Source organism: Galeopterus variegatus, unplaced genomic scaffold (genome assembly GCF_000696425.1).
Source record: "Galeopterus variegatus unplaced genomic scaffold, G_variegatus-3.0.2 Scaffold5640, whole genome shotgun sequence".
NCBI classification, from domain to species: Eukaryota; Metazoa; Chordata; class Mammalia; order Dermoptera; family Cynocephalidae; genus Galeopterus; species Galeopterus variegatus.
Genome location: NW_007731751.1, coordinates 48,259 through 68,310, shown reverse-complemented (window position 1 = coordinate 68,310; position 20,052 = coordinate 48,259). Strand labels below are relative to the sequence as shown.

General features: G+C 41.9%; 1 protein-coding gene across 1 annotated transcript in view; it reads left to right on the top strand.

Moving 5' to 3' along the window:
• ZBTB40 (zinc finger and BTB domain containing 40) overlaps positions 1-20,052 on the top strand; it is a 40,435-nt gene that overhangs the window by 11,224 nt on the left and 9,159 nt on the right. The window contains exons 3-13 of the mRNA XM_008589760.1: positions 720-912; positions 1,514-1,656; positions 5,230-5,422; positions 7,225-7,361; positions 7,738-7,939; positions 8,319-8,452; positions 10,511-10,679; positions 11,007-11,474; positions 12,367-12,573; positions 16,262-16,426; positions 19,843-20,049. Of these exons, the coding sequence (XP_008587982.1) occupies positions 720-912; positions 1,514-1,656; positions 5,230-5,422; positions 7,225-7,361; positions 7,738-7,939; positions 8,319-8,452; positions 10,511-10,679; positions 11,007-11,474; positions 12,367-12,573; positions 16,262-16,426; positions 19,843-20,049 (2,218 nt within the window). The remainder of the gene's footprint in view (positions 1-719; positions 913-1,513; positions 1,657-5,229; positions 5,423-7,224; positions 7,362-7,737; positions 7,940-8,318; positions 8,453-10,510; positions 10,680-11,006; positions 11,475-12,366; positions 12,574-16,261; positions 16,427-19,842; positions 20,050-20,052) is intronic.

Genomic DNA, 20,052 nt, shown 5'->3' with positions numbered 1-20,052 from the left:
TTCTCAAATAATAAAATGACAGTTCATTCCATTTTGTCTTTTTTTTTTTTTTTTTCGGGTCCGGCAACGGATCGCAACCCTCAGTGTCGCGCCCGTACCGGACCGGGACCGGCAACGGGATCGCAACCCTCGGTGTTGCTCCCACACCTCGCTCAGCCAGTGAGCGGGAACCAGTCTGCATGTGGGATCCGAACCCTCGGCGGGAGCGCCACCGCACTCCCAAGCGGCGCACTGTAGCAGTGTGCCACCGGGCCGGCCCTCATTCCATTTAAATTCAGATGTCCTTGCCCAAGAAATACTCAAAATGTCATAAGATTCATAAAGATGTAATGAGGTAAGAAGTGCATTAAGTTTGTTAAAAATTCACTGAACATCTACTGTGTGCCAGGCTGTGCTGGTTGCTGAGGATATAGAGCTCTAGAAAGCATGACTCCCATCTTCAAGAAGATGTAGGAGAAAAAGATATACAAATAAATTATAGTGTGACTAAAGCCTCCCAGCAAAGGTAACCCCAGAGCAAGCTTAACATGTGGAATTGTGGAATTGGAGCCCTACAGATAGGTTTGGGAGCATGGGACAGGGTTTTTTGGAACTATTGCTAGGAGCTGCTGGAGAGGTAGGTGGGGATCAAACTGTCCAGGGCCTTGCTTGCCAAATGTAAGGAGCACAGGGTTCTTGTGGCTGGCTAATGTCTCTTTCTGGGTACTTTTGTTTCACAGACCATAATGGAATGTCTTGAGGGTGAAGAAGGACATTCAGCATTCCAGAGAATTCTGGATAAAGTCAGAGATCAGAGCCTGGATGTTCAGACTGTTGTGTCCCTGTTGAGGCTGTACCAAGATTCCAATCCTGCAGTAAAAACAGCTCTATTAGACAGAAAGCCGGAAGATGTAGAAACAGTGCAGCCAAAAGGTAAGAGAAAATCCTGTCTGCTGGAATGATTGAGTTTTCTTCTGGGAAAATACTGTTCATTCCAGTGATATATTTCTTTAGTAGCTTAGTTAAATGGTTTTCATATAAGTTCTACATGTAATTCCAGAGGCTGCATGTTAAATATATGCACACTAAATTTGAGTCTCCATTTCTATTCTTGATTAGTCTGATACTTTTGAAGTTGGAGAATACGGTGAATGTTCTCCTGCCCTTCAAAAAGCCACACATCTAAATCAATGACTTGAGTGCCCAGAATGAACTGGTTTGCTGACAGCTCTTAAAGGCTGAAGTTTCTCTTATTTGGGTTAGATACAAAGCAGTGGCCTTGCCAACCAGAAGTTAACCTCTGGCTGGCTCTGAAGCTTTGTGTTTCGACAGATAAATGAAACATTTTTCCTTTCATTGAGTTTAAACAGAATAATAAAGTATTTTCCTCTGTAAAAGAGATTCTGCATTCAGGTGCTCAGAATAAGCTGAGAATCACTTTACTATTCTGTTAGATCTCTCTTGACAAACCATGCTGTCATTTTCTTCAAATTGACTAGCTTCTCTTGTGTGTCTCTAACTCTTTGTCCTCCAGGGAACACAGAGGAGGGAAAGACCTTGTCTGTTCTGTTACTAGAACACAAAGAGGACCTGATACAGTGTGTAACACAGCTGAAACCTATTGTGGATTTCCTGGAAACAGCCAAGGAGGAATTCCTGACTGGCACTGAAAAAAGGGTAACTGTGTCAAGTATATCCTCCCCCCTTCTGAATTCATAGAGCACTTAAAAAATAAATAAATAAATAAACCCTCTTTTGTGGCACGTAGCACTTTTTACCTTGCAGTATTTTTATACCTACTGCATAGTAAGCACCTCGAAGTTGAGATTCTTGTTTCATGCCCTGTTGTATCCCTTGCAGCAGCTTCCCGAGGGCCTTGCACATTGTAGCCATACCATAAATGGATGGAGGGATGGATAGATAAATACATGATATTCCTGCTCTGACCCAATGAATTTTTACTATAAACAGTTACACCAAGAGTTAAATGTTAAATGGGCCGGCCCGGTGGTGCACTGGAGAGTGCGCCTCTTGGGAGTGTGGCGGCTCCCGCCGAGGGTTCGGATCCCATGTGGAGACCAGTTCCCGCTCACTGGCTGAGCGCGGTGCGGGCGCAACACCGAGGGTTGCGATCCCATTACCGGTCAGTAAAAAAAGACAAAAAGGAAAAAAAAAAAAGAGTTAAATGTTAAAGCACATTTGTAATTATTATGATACTTTTCCTCTTTACAGAAATTGTACACTGTTAATATGTAGAAAATTGACAAAACAAGCAAAAAGAAAAAAATTCATATTTGACCACCTGGAGATGACCACTGCTAACGTTTTAGAGCATGTGCTCTCACTCCTTCTCATTTGCGTCATCCTGTGATGGGGTTATATGGAACATACAGTTTTTTAACTTGGTTTTTTATTTAATATGTTAATACATTTCTATGGTATACTATGGATTTTGGTAGCTGTATTATATTCTGTCTAATGGACATACCATAATTCAAGAATTCTTTATTGTTGGGTATTTGTTTTCAATTTTTTTCCAATTGTAAGTGATGTCACAAGAACATCATTGCACACAGATCTTTGCATACTTCTCAAATTATTTCCTTAGGATAATTCCTAAGAAATGGAATTTTGGAAGAGAGTATAAAACTTTTCAAGTGTTTGATACGTGTAGCCAAATTGCCCTTCAGGAAGGTTGTACCAATTTACTCTCCCACCAGCTAGCTACTGAAATCCTCATAAAAGTGCTGGCATGACTTCTCAAGGCAACTAGATAACTGTATTTGTTGGTGTTATTGATTTCAACTTTGTGCTAAAAATATTTTTATATCTGGAAGGAAGGAATAGGAATAGAGAATTTTTGTGGCATCTATTCTTAAAACTGTGGGAAGTGACTTAAATGTTCAGGAGAAAAAATGTTTAGAAACCACTGGTATAATGTCTGAGCACTGGATTTGTAGGGAGGACTGGATCCTAGATTTTATTTTTCTCAATGATCTTATATTGATATATATGTATAAGGGAACAACTTTTAATCTCAAAATTGTATTTTGCAAATTAATTATGTTTTTAAAATTTTAAGTTCTTTGAACTCCTTAGAGAAAGATAATATACAAAAAAGATTAAACTCTGGGTTTTCTCCTCAGACTTCAGATTAAGTGTAATTTCAGACACTCAGCTTAAGTAAGTTTATAGCTCTAGAAGTATCTGATACCCTGTTTAGTGATTTCATTTGATTACTCATTCAGATCTTTTTCTTATTAGGCAGATTGAATATGTCCTTTGAACTGTTTCATTATGTTGATAAAATGGCATTTATAGGTAGAGCCCAAACTTAGTCTCATTGTCTGCAGCAAGATAGACCACACTGTCATTTTCTTCTGTCACTTTCAGTTTACTTGACAGAAAAAGCTGAAGCAGAAGAACTTAAATTAGTTATAAATCACAAAAACACTTCTTAAGATTAGGTTTCCACCAGAACTTCATTAAGCTATTTCTTCTCATGAAAATTCAAACAAACTAATAAAGTGGGTGTGTAGAGGTGAATGTTGATCAAATGACTACTGTGTTGACACCATATGGAGCACGTATCCAGACCTTTTAGAACTTTTTTCTGTTACAAAATTATGCTAATCATGGATGCCATGACCCTTATCTGTAAATACCTTGGTTTCTGTAAGAAGTGATAAATAGGAATGCCTTTACTTCAGGACTGGAAACAGATATAAAAATAGCAATTATGATGGCTGCCATGCATTTATTGCTTACTGTGTGCCAAGCAATGTGCTGAAGACCTTTTAAACATTACTGAATTTTACCCTCACAGCAACTTTATGAATAGTCATGGATGTTACCCTCATTTTATAGATGAAGAAACAGAAGCTTAGGGAGGTTAAGAAGTTTACCCAACAGAGGCATAGCTGTTTGAGGCCAGTACTTGGACCCAGGCTTCTAACCAGAACACATTCTCTTAACCACTGTGCATGCTGCTCCCTAATAATATCAGTAATACTATTATTTCTTAAAGATCACAGATATCCTAGGAGTCATTAGGCTCTACAGACAGCAGCCTTATTTTACAGAATCCTTATAACAACTGTGTAAGAGTTGGTATTGTTATCTTCTTTTATGAATGAGGAAAATAAGGTTCAGAGAAATTAAATAACTTGCCCAAGGTCACACAGGTAATAAATATTAGAACTGTGACTCAAACTCAGTCTGTCAGGCTTTAAAGCCCATACCAACTCTTAACAGTATCTGGTTGTCTTGTAATGTATCAGGTTTGTTGCTTAGGAACTAAGATCTAACACTGAGATCAGTATGGTTTTTCTATACAGGTTCTTAAATTTTAGATTATAATTCATTTGGTTGAAATCTACTGTATATTAGACCTTAAGCAAAGAGAAGACTATGTTCTGTGCTGACAAAGAATGACAGTTTGATTCACTATATATATATATATTCCTTTCATATATATAAAGCCAATTTGATTTTAAGCTAAATTCATGACTTTAAAATGGGAGCTAATTTGATAATGGTAATCTCTAGCATACTACCATGACTGATCTGCTTGACTCTTTCTCCTGAGAGCTAGCATTTTCCCAAAGGGAAGCTCAAAATTCAGTTACTATGAATCTGTAGATCACATGTATTGAAATAATCCCCTGCTTTATCAGTTCCATAAGAGCTAACTTATGTATATTGTGAAAATATTCATTAAATCTATTGTTTTGGAGTCCACAGACTAGTGCATAAATTATCTGGGTATTCATATTACCATACAAATAAAGTAAAAGGAAGTAAAATAATAGAAATTTGCTCTGAAATTACAACCTGTACAAATATCATGAACTTTACTGAACAGAGATTGAAAAATATTATAACTGTATTAATGAATTATTTGTCTATGTTTCTCAGTCGCAGTGTCTGAATAAATCTGAAGAACCAGGTTAGATGTAAGCTACTTGATATATCATATAGGCCTAGTAAGAGAATGTTTTCACAATATACAAGCTGTTGGAGGCAAAGAATATACACAGACCTGGAACTGAGAAAGATTTTTATACAGTTATTTATTGGAGAATGATTTGGATTTTTATTAAAACAGAAAAAAGTAGTGCTAGAGATCAACAGAGGAGGACTTGGAGATAGGGCGTTTTGTAATGCCATCTTGCTGGGTTTTCCAGTGGTGTGTCAGATAAATTTTGAATTGCCTGTAACTGGTGTCTGGTTGATTGCTTGCTACTGCAGGTGATTCTGAATTGCTGTGAGGGCGGAACACCCAAGGAGACAATAGAAAATTTGTTGCACAGAATGACTGAAGAGAAGACTCTGACTGCTGAGAGTTTGGTAAAACTCCTCCAGGCTGTGAAGATGATGTTCCCAAACTTGGGCCTTCTGCTGGAGAATTTGCAGAAATTAGCCACTTTGCCAAGTACTACAGGTATCAACTAATTGCTGACTCTCTGGACTGGAACCACTCCTACAGAAAATTATAGCTTAAAGCACCTCTTTGACTGCATGCTAGGGAGATAATGTTAAGAAAGGTCATTGCGAAACAGAAACTAATTGTCACAAATCAATGCTTCTCAATATTTTTGGAGTTAACATCTGAAATCCGAGAATGATTTTCCTCCGTTATGTTCCCTCAGGGTGTTCCTATGGTTCAGGGTTTATTAACGTATGGCTTTCCCAGGGCTGTCCAAGATCACTTATGAAAGCTGAAGGAGCAAATGGGCTCACAAGGCGCAGCATTCTGACAAGCTGTGTTGACAGATGTAAGCAGCAAAAACTCAAATCTTGATTGCCCCGATTCCACTTGAGTGCTGGTTCCAGCAGTCCCCAGAACTAACCACCCTTTTGTCCACTCAGCTTGGGGAACTGAGTCCATATTCCATTCTTTACAATGACAGTCCAACTCGAGCCAATTCTCCCCTATCTCAGAGCATTTAGGACTGAGACAGTTTACAGAAAAAGAATATTTAAGAAACAGGAGAACTTTTTTCTACCTTATAAAATTAATATTACTTATATAAACTTGGACAATTCCAAAAATAAAGAACCTAAAATCCTACCACTCAAGTATGTCAGTATTAACACTGACATATTTTACCTATTACATTATTTTTGCAATGTTGAGATACTATCATGTTTTATAATTTTATGATTTCCTCCATTTAACACTATAAGAACATTCTCTCCTACATTTCAAAAAACTCTCCATGATCCTATTTTTTGAAGGCTATGGAGTTTTTCATCATAAGGATGTATATGACATATTACTCATGCCCTTATCTGGGGCAAATGTAGCACAGTGGTTAAGACCATAGGCTTTAGTGTCAAGACTACCTGGTTTTGCAACCTGACTCTACCATTTTGTAGCTGTGTGACCTTGAGCAAGTGACTTAGCTTTTTTGAACCTTATTTTCTCTGTGAAATGGGGATAAGAGTGGTATTTATGACATTCATTTTTGTGGCTACTATCAGATAATACATGTAAAACATTTAGCACATTTCCTGGCACATAGCAGGCATTCAATAAATATTAGTTGTTACTATCTTCTTCTTCATCATCATCACAGATTATGCAATGACAATTGTCCTTGTACATATATTTTTTTGTCTCCAGGTAATTTTCTAAGGTTAGATTTCCAGAAGTAGAGTTACTGGGCCAAAGAGGAGAATAAATTTTTAAAATATCTACAGAGCTAAGGGAAATGCCTGATAGTTTTGATTTTTCTTTCCTTTCAAATAAATATGTCTTCTTAGAAGAGAGTACCTAGCAGATTGGCTTAAAGGGCATATAAACAGAAGAGCTGTGGGTCAGCTTCACCAGCACAGTCCTGACTCATGCCTGCTTGTATTTTGGATCGCCACATGGATCCTTCACCTCAAGCTTAATGGATAACACCCATTGAATCTGTACATCTGATTGTCTTACAAGAACAACCTTCTAATTACCCCCCTGTTGAGCAATTGCTGGCTTCTACCACCAGGCACTAGCTTTCAGAGTGTTAGTGGTTTTATGACCCCTGAAGCACCAAGTGATTGAGTGTAGACCAGAGCAGATCTGAACACATGTGTATGAGGCCTCAAGCCAGGAGTTGGACTCAGCTCTGCAGAGGAGACAGAGCTTTTGCGCTGATCTTCTTCCTCTCTCAATTATAACATCCAGAAGTCTTCTGTAGGAAAAGCCCTTAGGAGGTTTTGTTGCATCAAACATTATTGTTTTGCTAATCCTTACAGTCCAACCAAGCCCTGATGATTATGGGACTGAGCTATTGAGAAGGTATCATGAAAACCTCTCTGAGATTTTCACAGACAACGCAGTGTTACTAAAGGTGATCTCACGCGTGAAGAGTTTAGCCCCTGGAGAAAGAGAGGTAAGAGAAGGGGAGAGAGAGATGGAGGGTAAAATGAGAGAGAAGGGGAAAATATGAGTATATATACACACACATATTTTGTATAAATAAACATACACAGCCATGTTGAGAAATGCCAAGTAGAGAATGTAACTCTAAGGCAAAGTAACAAGTAGGATAGTTGTAATTTCCATGGTAATAAGGAAAGGCATTCAAAAGGAGGAATGAAGAGCTTGGTCATGTGTAAGAAATCTCTCAGGTTGAGATAGGTGAAGGCTGTTGAAAAACTCCTCCCCAGAAGTGCATTCACTATAACCCAGTACCCAGACTTGCAGCTCTGCAGCTGGGCCATCGGCTAGAAAGTCTCTTATGTGCATGTTTGTGCTACGTCTTGAAGGTCATGGAGAAGCTTGTGAAATGTGCCTCAGGTTCAGATGGTTTTAGTTCCCTGATGTCAGCAGTTCTAGAAAAGCAGACACTCTCTGCAACATCCATATGGCAACTGCTGCTGGCGGCTCAGGAGACAAAGACCTGCCCATTGAACCTGCTCATAGAAGAAATACGAAGGGAGCCTGGTGCCGATGCTTTCTTCCAGGCAGGTAAGTTATGTGACCCCTGTCATGATTTTTACCCCATGAGAGATTATTGTTAGTCTTCCCAGAAAATAGAACGAGCTTTCTTATGGTAGTCATCCACATCCCTACCATTAGAAGTAAGGACTGGCAACTTTGTTCAAGGACACAGGAGTTTGTCAACCTTTTTAGAAAAAAACTATGCAGTAATTATTCTAAGCTTATATTCATTATTATACTCTGATTACAGTGCTATCTGCCATTTTCCTCACTCTCAGCCCCAGATAGGAGATAGGTGAAATGTGTTCTCACCTGTCACCCATCAGAGTTGAGCTGAGGAAAGAGATGAAGGAAAAAATGGTGCTCATAGTTTTACTAATGAGTTTTCAATCCCCCTTTCTTTCAGTGATCACCCCAGAAAGTGCTGCCTTAGAAACAATCCTGAGGCATAACAAATTGATCATAGATGCCATCCAGCAAAGGATTGAGCTCAAGCACTTTACCTCAGAGGAAGAGCACCTGGCAGAGACTGTGAAAGAGGTGTGGTGGGAATAAAAAATCAAATTCCAGAGTTTTACAGAGTAGATGCCTGAAACTGTCTTCATTCCTAAGGGAGGAACCAGCTTCTATAGAGTATCTGCGATGTGCCTAGCCCTGTGCTAAGCTAATACTTTAAACCATTTTTGCTCTTTTAATCCTCCCAACTCTTAAGTGGCAGATGATGTCATCCATCACATTTTATAAACAAGGGAGCTCAGGCTTCATGGGGTTCAGTAACATGTCTAGGATGCTCTAGCAGGGAGGAAATGAAGTCAGGATCTGAACCCAGGTTCGTGTGACTCAACTTAGATTTATTCCATATGTCTAAACCTAGGTAAATCTCCAGGGGAGCCATGATAGTGTCTCTAACGTGTTCTAAGAAGCAACTTCTCTCAGGCGAAGGAAAATACAAGTGGTCTTACTATATATTCTATTCTGGCTTCTAGAAAGAGGCAAGATAAACATAGATAGAACAAAGCTTTTGCCCATATGGGATAGCAAATAGTGCCAACTCATTTTCTGTAAGGCTTCTCACAACGTGGCCAGCATCCCAGGAAAACCAGGTGGGGATTGGGGGGGAATTCATGGATGTCCAGCCTAGGATCATGTGCAACTTGAGTGGGGAAGGAAAATAAAGAAACATAAAACTAAACTACAGATTCACCTGAAGTGCCCTTGGGATCCAGCCAGGTGTGGAAAAGCATCCCAGGAAAACCAGGTGGGGATTGGGGGGGAATTCATGGATGTCCAGCCTAGGATCACGTGCAACTTGAGTGGGGAAGAAAAATAAAGAAACATAAAACTAAACTACAGATTCACCTGAAGTGCCCTTGGGATCCAGCCAGGTGTGGAAGATGTGCAGATGGGCTGGTGGCTAACTCTGCCTGTGCACATGACAGCCCCACCTTTGTCTAACTCTCAGATGGGAAGAAGGTGGCACACATGTCTGTGGGGTTTCAGAGGGAAGATTCATCTGATAGACTTTCTCCAGTACACCACATATTTCAGAGATGGGGCTTCTGCAGCTGATCAGTTTTAGCGTCACTAATTAGTCTCATGCCTGCCTCCAGGGACATCAGGTTTATTTAGATAGACTTGAAAAGAGCAGAAATAAAATATCTTCCAAAATGAAAATTCCATTTGGCCATCTGTGGATGGTTTAGCTCTCTTTATTTTCTCAGTGTACTGACTCTGTCTGCTGATAGCTCTAAAATTCTGAAAGAGTATGGCTTTGAAATAATGTTCTTAGCCTCTTTAAAGCCCCTATTTGAACCTTCTTTAAAATGCTGAGTTATTTTATGAAAGAAAATGATGTTTAAAAGGGTACTTCTAAGTGTCTAAGAATACGAAGCCACTGATCATGCAGAATTACTTCCAGACATTGAGACAATTATATATTATGAAAAATTATCCTGATCTTCAAGACAGAAACACCAACAATCAAATCCTATAGCTTTCCAAGCTTTTAATATTAAGATGTAAAAAAGTTCTTTGGTGATTCCTGGTTTTTGAGAAGATATTTCTTATAGAAAATGCTTACTGCTTCCCTGCTTGTACTTTCTTTGTATTTGCATATTTATCTTGTTATGTGCTTCCTTTTCTTGTTTTGTTAATTTTCCTGTTCTTTGGAAAACAGGGCTCTCCATTACCTTTATCACGAGAAGTAGAAGCTGCTTATAGATGGAGCAATGACTTCCTAGAATTAGCTTCTTTTTTTGAAAGGTGCAAACCATGGAGAAAATCTTCTACTATTAACCCCACACCTTTGTCTCACGGTTTTTGAGAAGATATTTCTTATAGAAAATGCTTACTGCTTCCCTGCTTGTACTTTCTTTGTATTTGCATATTTATCTTGTTATGTGCTTCCTTTTCTTGTTTTGTTAATTTTCCTGTTCTTTGGAAAACAGGGCTCTCCATTACCTTTATCACGAGAAGTAGAAGCTGCTTATAGATGGAGCAATGACTTCCTAGAATTAGCTTCTTTTTTTGAAAGGTGCAAGCCATGGAGAAAATCTTCTACTATTAACCCCACACCTTTGTCTCACGGTATTCATTTAGATTCTGAACATTTCCTCTGAGACAGCCAGCCCTGAAGCTTCTCTGAGAGCAGTGCTGAGCAGAGCCATGGAAAAATCAGTCTCAGCCATTGAAATATGTCACCTCCTGTGCAGTGTCCACAGATCGTTTCCAGGCCTGCAGCCTGTCATGCAGGAGTTAGCATACATTGGTAAGAAGCAGGGTGGGATGAGGGATCCTGTCAGGCCCCAGGTTGTTTCTTTATGGAAGAAAAGAGGCAGCAGTTCATATAAGAGTTCATTGTTACCTTAAGTTATTTATTCATTGTATATACTCTCCATACCTGAAAACGTCATGGGGCATACATCTAAGATGTGCTGTTTGTGTTTATTGGAAAGTAAAGGTATCAGTGATGTTACTTCACAGTTTTTTTTGAGGATTCCAAGTAGTCTCCCTACCTCTCTAAGAAGTATGTTTGAAAAATTATAAAGCAAAGTAGAAACAATTCCCAGAGCCATGAGATTTCTCTCCTATGCAGGTTTCCTTACTAAGGAAAATGGAGAGAAGGAAACGTGGAAGTTTAATAATGAATTTCACCTTAAAGCCAATGGCAAAGAAGATGAAAACGCAGCTGAGCCAGCCAAAGAAGCCTGCCAGTCTGGGGAACAAAACAAGGAAGGAGAGACTGGTTCCTTGCCAGAACACCAAGAGAAAGACACTTCTGCCTCCCCAGACTCTGCCAAGAAGAGCTTCGTCTGTAAAGCCTGCGACAAAAGCTTTCATTTCTACTGCCGCCTAAAGGTGCACATGAAGCGCTGCCGGGTGGCCAAGAGCAAAGAAGTGCAGTGTAATGAATGCAGTGAGACCAAGGAGTCTAAGAAAGAACTGGAGAAGCATCAGCTGGAGGCCCATGGTGCAAGTGGAGAGCCTGACGTCCCCAAGAAGAAGAAGAAGAGGCTTCCTGTGACATGCGACCTCTGTGGAAGAGAATTTGCCCATGCCTCAGGTATATTTGATAAGGTGAAGTAAAGGAGGATAATAATTCTGTTATTGTAGTTTGGATTCCAGGCCTTGCCCCTAGTTGTGTGTAATGAGGTGTACGTTTGGGCCTAGAAAACAGAGGAGGTTCCTACATAGGCAGGGTAGTATTTTGAGAAGAGCATAGGTTTTGGAATCAGCTCTCTGAGTTTTCATTTCCACATCAGGTAAATAGATACCCTGATACCACTTACTTTTTGGATTGTTGTGAAGATTTAAGATAACAGAGCTAAACACCTCATACGGGCCTGTAGTAGTAGCACACAGTAGCTTATGGCCATTATTATTCATAATAATAACCATCTGTTTAATACCTGACTCTCAGATTTCCATGTACCACTTGTTTCTTGATAATAACAAGAGTCACAGAAACCATGGGATGTATAGTCAGAATTGTTTTCCCTTGTCCCAGATGTTGGATAAACCCAATAAAACATAAAAGTGAGTTTTGTTCCCTTATCTCTGGGTGGGTGGGTCTTTCTTAAGAGAGAAAGAGGAGATAGGGAAGATAAACCCAGAATCACTTTATGCCTGATCCAACCAGGAGTGAGACCAGGGGACTTTGGGAGTGCTGGTTGGTGGGACTTAAGAGAGAAAGAGGAGATAGGGAAGATAAACCCAGAATCACTTTATGCCTGATCCAACCGGGAGTGAGACCAGGGGACTTTGGGAGTGCTGGTTGGTGGGAGCATGGGCAGCATGGCTGTGTGAGGTGGAGGCTCGCATGGCCTGGCATTCTGTGGTTCATGCTGTGCTTCCCTTTGTGGCCAGGCCTGAGGCAGTGCTCCCATGCATCCTCATGCTGGATTTGTAACTCTGATCACTAGTATATCTTCTGGTTCCCGGCACGGCTTCCCTAGGCATGCAGTACCACAAACTGACAGAGCACTTTGACGAGAAGCCTTTCTCCTGCGAAGAGTGTGGGGCAAAGTTTGCAGCCAATTCTACCCTGAAGAACCACCTTCGTCTTCACACTGGGGACCGCCCGTTCATGTGCAAGCACTGCCTCATGACCTTCACCCAGGCCTCCGCCCTGGCCTACCACACCAAGAAGAAGCACTCAGAAGGTAAGGCGTGGAGAAGTTCCTCATTTATCCTGCCAGTTGTTATGTGTAAACTGCCTAGAAACATATTTGGAATTAAACGTGATGTACATCTCAAGTAAATTAAAAACAAAAACAATGCAAAATCTCTAGGCACACAGACAATTGGGAATACATATGTGCACAGACACGTAAAATGCTTCCTGTGAGAGTTTCTGAAGAGAGGCTGGCTTCTGTAGTATTATGACTTTATAGTTATAGAATTTACGTAAAGCCAGGAATTCTTTGAGTTTTTAGGTGGAGTTCAAGCATTAAAAAGACCTTGATTGAGCACTGCCTGTGGATTGGGAAGTGCAAGGTGCTGAGTGAGTAAGCTGGAATTCCTGTGCTCCCGCTCCAAGGGGAGTATAGAGACCATTACATTACAGTATAGATTATCAGGGGTATAATGGGGAATAATACCAGTTGATAGGAAAGAAAGAGAAAGGATTTCTGGTCCAGTCAGAGGGGAAGAGATACATTGTCAGGAAAAGCTTTTTGGAGGATTCTTTGTATTGTTTGAAGCATTTATGTATAAGTAATAATTGCAGCATTGTCTCACCTGGACTGTCACTTTAGTCTCCTAGCTGGTCTCCTTGCTCTTACCATTTCCCTCAACATTTTTATTTTTATTTATTTATTTTTTTAATAAAGATGACCGGTAAGGGGATCTCAACCCTTGGCTTGGCGTTGTCAGCACCACGCTCAGCCATTGAGCTAACCAGCCATCCCTATATAGGATCCGAACCCATGGCCTTGATGTTATCAGCACTGCACTCTCCTGAGTGAGCCACGGGCCAGTTCTCCCTCAATACTTTTAAAACTAGACCATTTCAGGTCACTTCTCTTCTCAGAACTCTGCATTGGCTTCTCGTGTCAGTCAGTGTGAAACCAGAAGTCCTTATGACAGCCTGCCAGGCCCTCTGTGATGAAGCCCCCTGCTTGCTCTCTGACTTCATCTCTTATCATGCTCCCTTCACTCACTCTCTTCTGCCCGTCTCAGCTATCTTGCCATGCTCTCCTCCTTTGAGTCTCTACTCACACCTCACCTTCTCCAGTCCTTTCCTGACCACATTATATAACATCTCAGCACCCCAGCCCCAATTTCCTTGCATTATTTTGCTCCAGAGTGCTTATATAATGTAGTATGTACTTTATTAATTTGTTTCATTTATAGTTAGTCTCCCCCATCAGAATGCAAGCTTTGTTAGGGTAGAGCTGTTAGTGTTTTTTTCCCACTGCTGTATCCATGGAACTTAGAATAGTACTTGGCAATAGTAGGCCCTCAATAAATATTTGCTGACTTGAATGAATTTCTTGAGCATTATTGCAGACATGGGGATATTGTAAATGCACAGACCCTGTTCTCATGGAGCTTACATTCCAGTGGATAAAACTGACAAGAAACAAATAAATGTGTAATATAAATTCAGATAATATCATCGCTATGAAGACAATAAAGCAGGGTAAGCAGCGAGAGAATGACTGGGCCAGGGTGGGGCACTCCTTGTATCGGCAGAGAAGGCCTCCAAGAGATGGCATTGGAGTAGAAACCTGAATGACGTGAGAGATGGAGCCAGCGGAAGATCTGAGAGAAGAGCTTCAAGGGTCAGAGCCCATTCCCCCAAGCAGGAGTGAACTCTGCCTGCTTGAGAGACCACAGAAACCTAGAAGGGGCTGAAGTAGAGTCAGTGAGGGAAGAGGGTTAAGAGAGAAGGCCAGAGAGGGCACCAAAGGCCAGATCTTGTCAGGTCTTAAAAGCCAGGGCAAGGACTTCTGGTTTTTATGTGAAGTGTGTTGGTTTCTATTGCTGCTATAACAGATTACCACAAATAGTGACTTTAAACAATGCAAATGTATTATCTTATTCTGGAGGTAAGAAAGATCAAAATAGGCCTATGAGGCTGAAATTAAAATCAAGGTTTCAGTAGAATTGTGTTCCTTCTGGAGGCTCTAGGGGAGAATCCACTCCTTGCCTTTGCCAGCTTCTAGAGGCCACCTACTCTTGGCTCTTGGCCACATCACTTCAACTGCTGCTTCCATCACTGTGCCTCCTTCTTTGACTTTCCTTCTTTCCTCTTACAAGGACCCTTCTGATTACACTGGGCCCACCTGGATAATCCACGATAATCTTCCCATCACAAGATTTTTAATTCAATTATATTTACAAAGTCTTTGCCATATAAGGTAACACATTCACAGGTTCCAGGGACTAGGACATGGGCATCATTGGGGGTCATTATTCTGCCTACCATAGGAAGCCATAGGAAGGTTTTGAGCAGAGGTCTGATAAGATCTGATTTACATTTTTAAAAGTGAGTTCTGGCTACTCTGGACGATAAACTGTAGTAGGGCAAGAGTACATATAAACAGGGAAACAGGAGGCTATTGCAGTAGTCCAGTGTAGAGGTGGTATAGTTTTCAACCAGAGTTGTGTTAGTGGGGGTTGTAAAAAATGTTCAAGTTTGGGGATACAGTTTTAAAAGTAGAAGTGACAGTACTCATGGTAGACTGGATGTGGGATGTGAGGGAAAGAGAGGAATTAAGGATGGCTTTGGGGTTTTGGCATGAGCAACTGAGTGAATAATGCTGCCATTTACTGAGATGGGGAAAATTGTAGCATGTGTGTGTGTATGTGTGGGTGGGTTGTGGGAGTGGTGAGGATAGAGCATCAGGAACTCTGTTTTGGATATGGGGTACCTAATACACCTCTAAGTGGAAAGGTAGAACAATAGGGAGTCAGATGTACAAGTCTGGAGTTCTGGGGAAAGGTGGGAGGTAGAGATACAAGTATGGGATCTCTCAGTATACAGGTGGTTTATCAGCATCTGAGATAAGATTATCCAGAAAGTGAGGGCAGAGAAGAAGGTCAAGGACTTGAGGCCCGAGGTTCTCAATAAATTCAACTCTTGATTCAAAAAAGCTTTTTCTTTCTAGCAAAATCTTATTTTGATGTCCAGTTGTAAAAAAAATGCAAATGAATCTGATTGGTTTAGTTGAAGGAGGCCCTAGAATCTGGGGGGTCTGGAGACTTACCTCAGTGATAGCCCCACTTGTCACATAAGGGAGGTTGGAGGTACAGCTGGTCTAGCATTTTTTACAAATTCCAATTCTCCAGACTTGCTCTTTACCAGTATTTTCTAACAATCTTTGACAGTCTGGTCATTATATTCCCATTATGTGCATGAGAAAATAGAGAAACCAAGGGCTGTGTAATTACTATAGCATGTCACTGGAAGAATTCATTCTTCTCTGAATCCATGTCTCTCACCTTTGTGTGCAGTTGTGATTCCGCACTGTAGATGTTACCAGGGGATCTAAACTCACATATTTCTGGGCACAAGGATACGTAAGTGTTTGCTGAGAGTGGAACGAGCTCTTCCATACTTGTGGTGGCCTGATGATCAGATGGATTCTCTTGTATGATGAGAACTCCATCCTTATTTCTTCCTCCGTCTGACCACACATGCCCTCTGTGTGATTGGCTGTGTTGGTGAGGTGCCGTCTGATAGGATGGCTCAGACCTCTCACCCAGTATACTGTAGATTGCCCAATGTTTTAATGTCATCTACCAGATGATATTTTCCTGATACATGTCTTAGAATTTGATTTTCTTTGTAGGAATGCCATAAATGTTTAGTGCTGGCTCTAATAAGCTTGTGTATATTTGCAGGAAAAATGTATGCATGCCAGTACTGTGATGCTGTGTTTGCCCAGTCCATTGAGCTGTCCCGCCACGTGAGGACCCACACTGGGGACAAGCCGTATGTCTGCAGGGACTGTGGCAAAGGCTTCCGGCAAGCCAATGGTCTCTCCATCCACCTGCACACCTTTCACAGTATGTACTGAGGTCATGAATGTCAAGCACTCAGCCCCAGGCCTTGGCCCTGAGAAAGCATATAACAATTGTAAGAGAGGGGTCACTCCACCAAAGCTGGGCCCCATTCAGGGCCTGCCCCTCCCCTATTCTGCAAAACCCAGAGTCCCTCATTCCTGTTTCAGGAAATATCCCACTTTAACGTATCATTGTATCTTGCCAGGTTGTTCTCTTGGCTTTCTTTTTAGCCCACCTGGCACTGTTTGTCTGACAGAGGCAAATTATGTTTGAGGGAGAGAGCCTCAATAACTGATTCACTCACAAAGTTCCAGAATATTTCCATTACTCTACAAAGCTTCTGTTTTCTACCCCACCCTCCTCCTCCCACTCTCATCTTATAACCAGAACTGCCTTTTCCCGTAGGAGCAATCCAGACACTTTCTGAGTTAACGTCTACCATCGTAAGTGGTTCCTGGTCACGTTTCCTTTAAAGCCTCGTGCCCCCCCCACCCTCCTCCTCCCACTCTCATCTTATAACCAGAACTGCCTTTTCCCGTAGGAGCAATGCAGACACTTTCTGAGTTAACGTCTACCATTGTAAGTGGTTCCTGGTCACGTTTCCTTTAAAGCCTCGTGCCCAACATTCTCTTCCAAAGGCCATTGTATTTCACTCAGTTAGTAGGGCCAGCCCCTATCTTTCTCCCCATTTATGAGAACTGATAGAGACAAAAACGCACTCTTATTCAATACACACACACACACACACACACACACACTACACACACTACACACACACAAAGGTAGGAAAAAGAAATTCTGTGATTTCTCATTGCATCATCAGGAAATCACCAGTGAGAACTGATAGAGACAAAAACGCACTCTTATTCAATACACACACACACACACACACACACACTACACACACTACACACACTACACACACACAAAGGTAGGAAAAAGAAATTCTGTGATTTCTCATTGCATCATCAGGAAATCACCAGTTTGGCTTTCGGATGGCCACATCACATTTTCTTCAGCCTCTCTTTTTGCAGCAGGAGTGTAATCAACACAGCACAGCAGGGGAACTAAGAGTTTGGACTCTGAAATCACATAGGCTTGGACTTCAGTCTTGACCTTGGTACTTACTTTCCTTGAGATCTTAAATTTCTTTACCTTTGTAAGCCTCTTATGCCTCTCTGTAAACTAAAGCAAATAATAGTGCCACCACTGTGGATCGTTGTGAGAATTAAATGAAATATCACATGTAAAGGGTGAAGCTCCATGTCTGACACATAGAAAATGATCAGATATCATTGGTGACAAGAGTAGTGCTCTCAGATGCCATTTGTCACCATCAAAGCTTGTCTTTCTTGCATGCCACATACTTTACACACCCTTCTTCCCTTCTCCCCTCTTCATTCCTCTTCCTCACACACCAGTTTCAATTGTTGACAAAGAGTGTCTCACAAACATGTGCTTAATGTGAACGCATTCCAGTCTGTCGTCAGCCAGCCAACAAGGAAGGTCTTTGCCAGAGCTCCTGTGTGCCCAGCATGTGGCTGGACACCGGTGATACAGGAGGATTATAAGGTGTGGCCCCTTTCCTCCAAGGAGTTTACAAGGCTGTGCATCAAGTTCAGTTACATTAGACTTACAGATGAGTGAGAGTTGGCTTGGATCCAGCACCACAATTTTGATGTCCTCTCAACCTCTTTAAATGACATTTTACGGGCCGGCCCGGTGGCGCACTGCTACAGTGCGCCTCTTGGGAGCGCGGTGGCGCTCCCGCCGAGGGTTCGGATCCCACATACAGACCGGCCGCTCACTGGCTGAGCGAGGTGCGAGCGCAACACCGAGGGTTGCGATCCCGTTGCCGGTCCCAGTCCGGTACGGGCGCGACACTGAGGGTTGCGATCCGTTGCCAGTCACTAAAAAAGACAAAAAGGAGAAAAAAAATGACATTTTGCTTTAGTCTTTTCCCAGTAGCATTATGTGGGAGTTGGGAAAGGTGAAGACATTATTAATTTTCAGAATGGAGAGGACCCAAGATACTTTGCTGTGCCCTAGAGTATATCATCCATGGCAGACCTGGCATTGAGGCCCCTACTCCTCCACACATTTGTCTCCCCCATTTCTTGCCTGTTTCATAGGACCACCTCATTGCTTATGGGAACCTGCATCAAAGTGTCTTAAAAGATAATGTAAAACTGAGATTTCAAGAGTTCACATCCACAGGGAAACTAGTTAATGATTCCAAATGCTGCTGCACATCAGAATTCCTGAATTAATCTGAATCAATGCACACGTAAGATGGTCTTGTTGGTTGGGCCTTTCTGATAGGCAAAGGATTTTATTAAAACATTTTGCTTGTTTTTTGCCTTAAGAAAGACTGAAGTCTCCTTCCATAAGAATGGCAAATGTATTCTTCATCAGGGCTACTTCTCATTTTTGAGGTCTCACTGAAGAGCTGGCATCTCTAATTAAGCATGTGGCTCAGAGCATGGACTTGCAAGTGAGAGCCCCAGTGCAGACATTTCTTAGTTATGCCCTCGGGCAGGGTACTAACAACACTCCTAACCTTGATTTTCCCCATCTGTAAAATAGGACTATAATAGAACGTACTTCCAGGGCTATTAAAAGGATTAAGTGAGTTAATATAAGTAAAGCAACTAGAATATGCCTGTCATATGGCACTCATTAAATGTTATCTATGCAAATGTTTGTATTGTTGAATCTAAAGGGGAAGCAAGGAAGCATTCCTCCAGTCCTCCTGCTGATGACAGAGGAAGTAGTGTTGCTCTGGGGAGTATGTTGGAAATCTCTACAGAGAATTAGAAAACTCAAAAATGCCCACTGCAGGGGCCGGCCCGGTGGCGCACTGGATAGTGCGCCGCTTGGGAAGCGCGGCGGCGCTCCTGTCCGAGGGTTCGGATCCCACGTACAGACCGGCTCCCGCTCACTGGCTGAGCGAGGCGCGGGAGCAACGCCGAGGCTTGCGATCCCGTCGCCGGTCCCCGGTCCGGTACGGGGGCAACACTGAGGGTTGCGATCCGTTGCCGGACACGGAAAAAAGACAAAAAAAAAAAATGCCCACTGCAGACAGGGGAAGGGCAAGGGTGATACTCCCTGGAAAGTAGTAAAATAGGATTTAATTTGTAAGATGGAAAATGAAGAATTGAGATGTGCACTATTTCATGCTGCAGAGGTGACTTATACAGACACCTTGGAGAAATTCTCCCTTCTGGGATGAAGGTAGGGGGTGATCAACTGATTGCTATGCTGGCTTCTGGTCCTGGTAGCCTGTGACCCTGCATGACATCTAAACAGAGTCTTATGTCTGTTGCTGCACTCGACAACCAACATTTCACTGATTGCTCCCTGTGGTGTTTTTTCCCCTCTTCACCTCTTCCTCTCATGGATGTCCCTCATGGAATCAGACATAGAAGATCCTTATGATTGCAAGAAATGCAGGATGAGTTTCCCCACTCTGCAGGATCACCGGAAGCACATCCATGAGGTGCACTCCAAGGAATACCACCCCTGCCCCACGTGTGGGAAGATCTTCAGTGCCCCTTCCATGCTGGAGCGGCACATGGTGACCCACGTCGGAGGGAAGCCCTTCAGCTGTGGGATCTGCAACAAGGCAT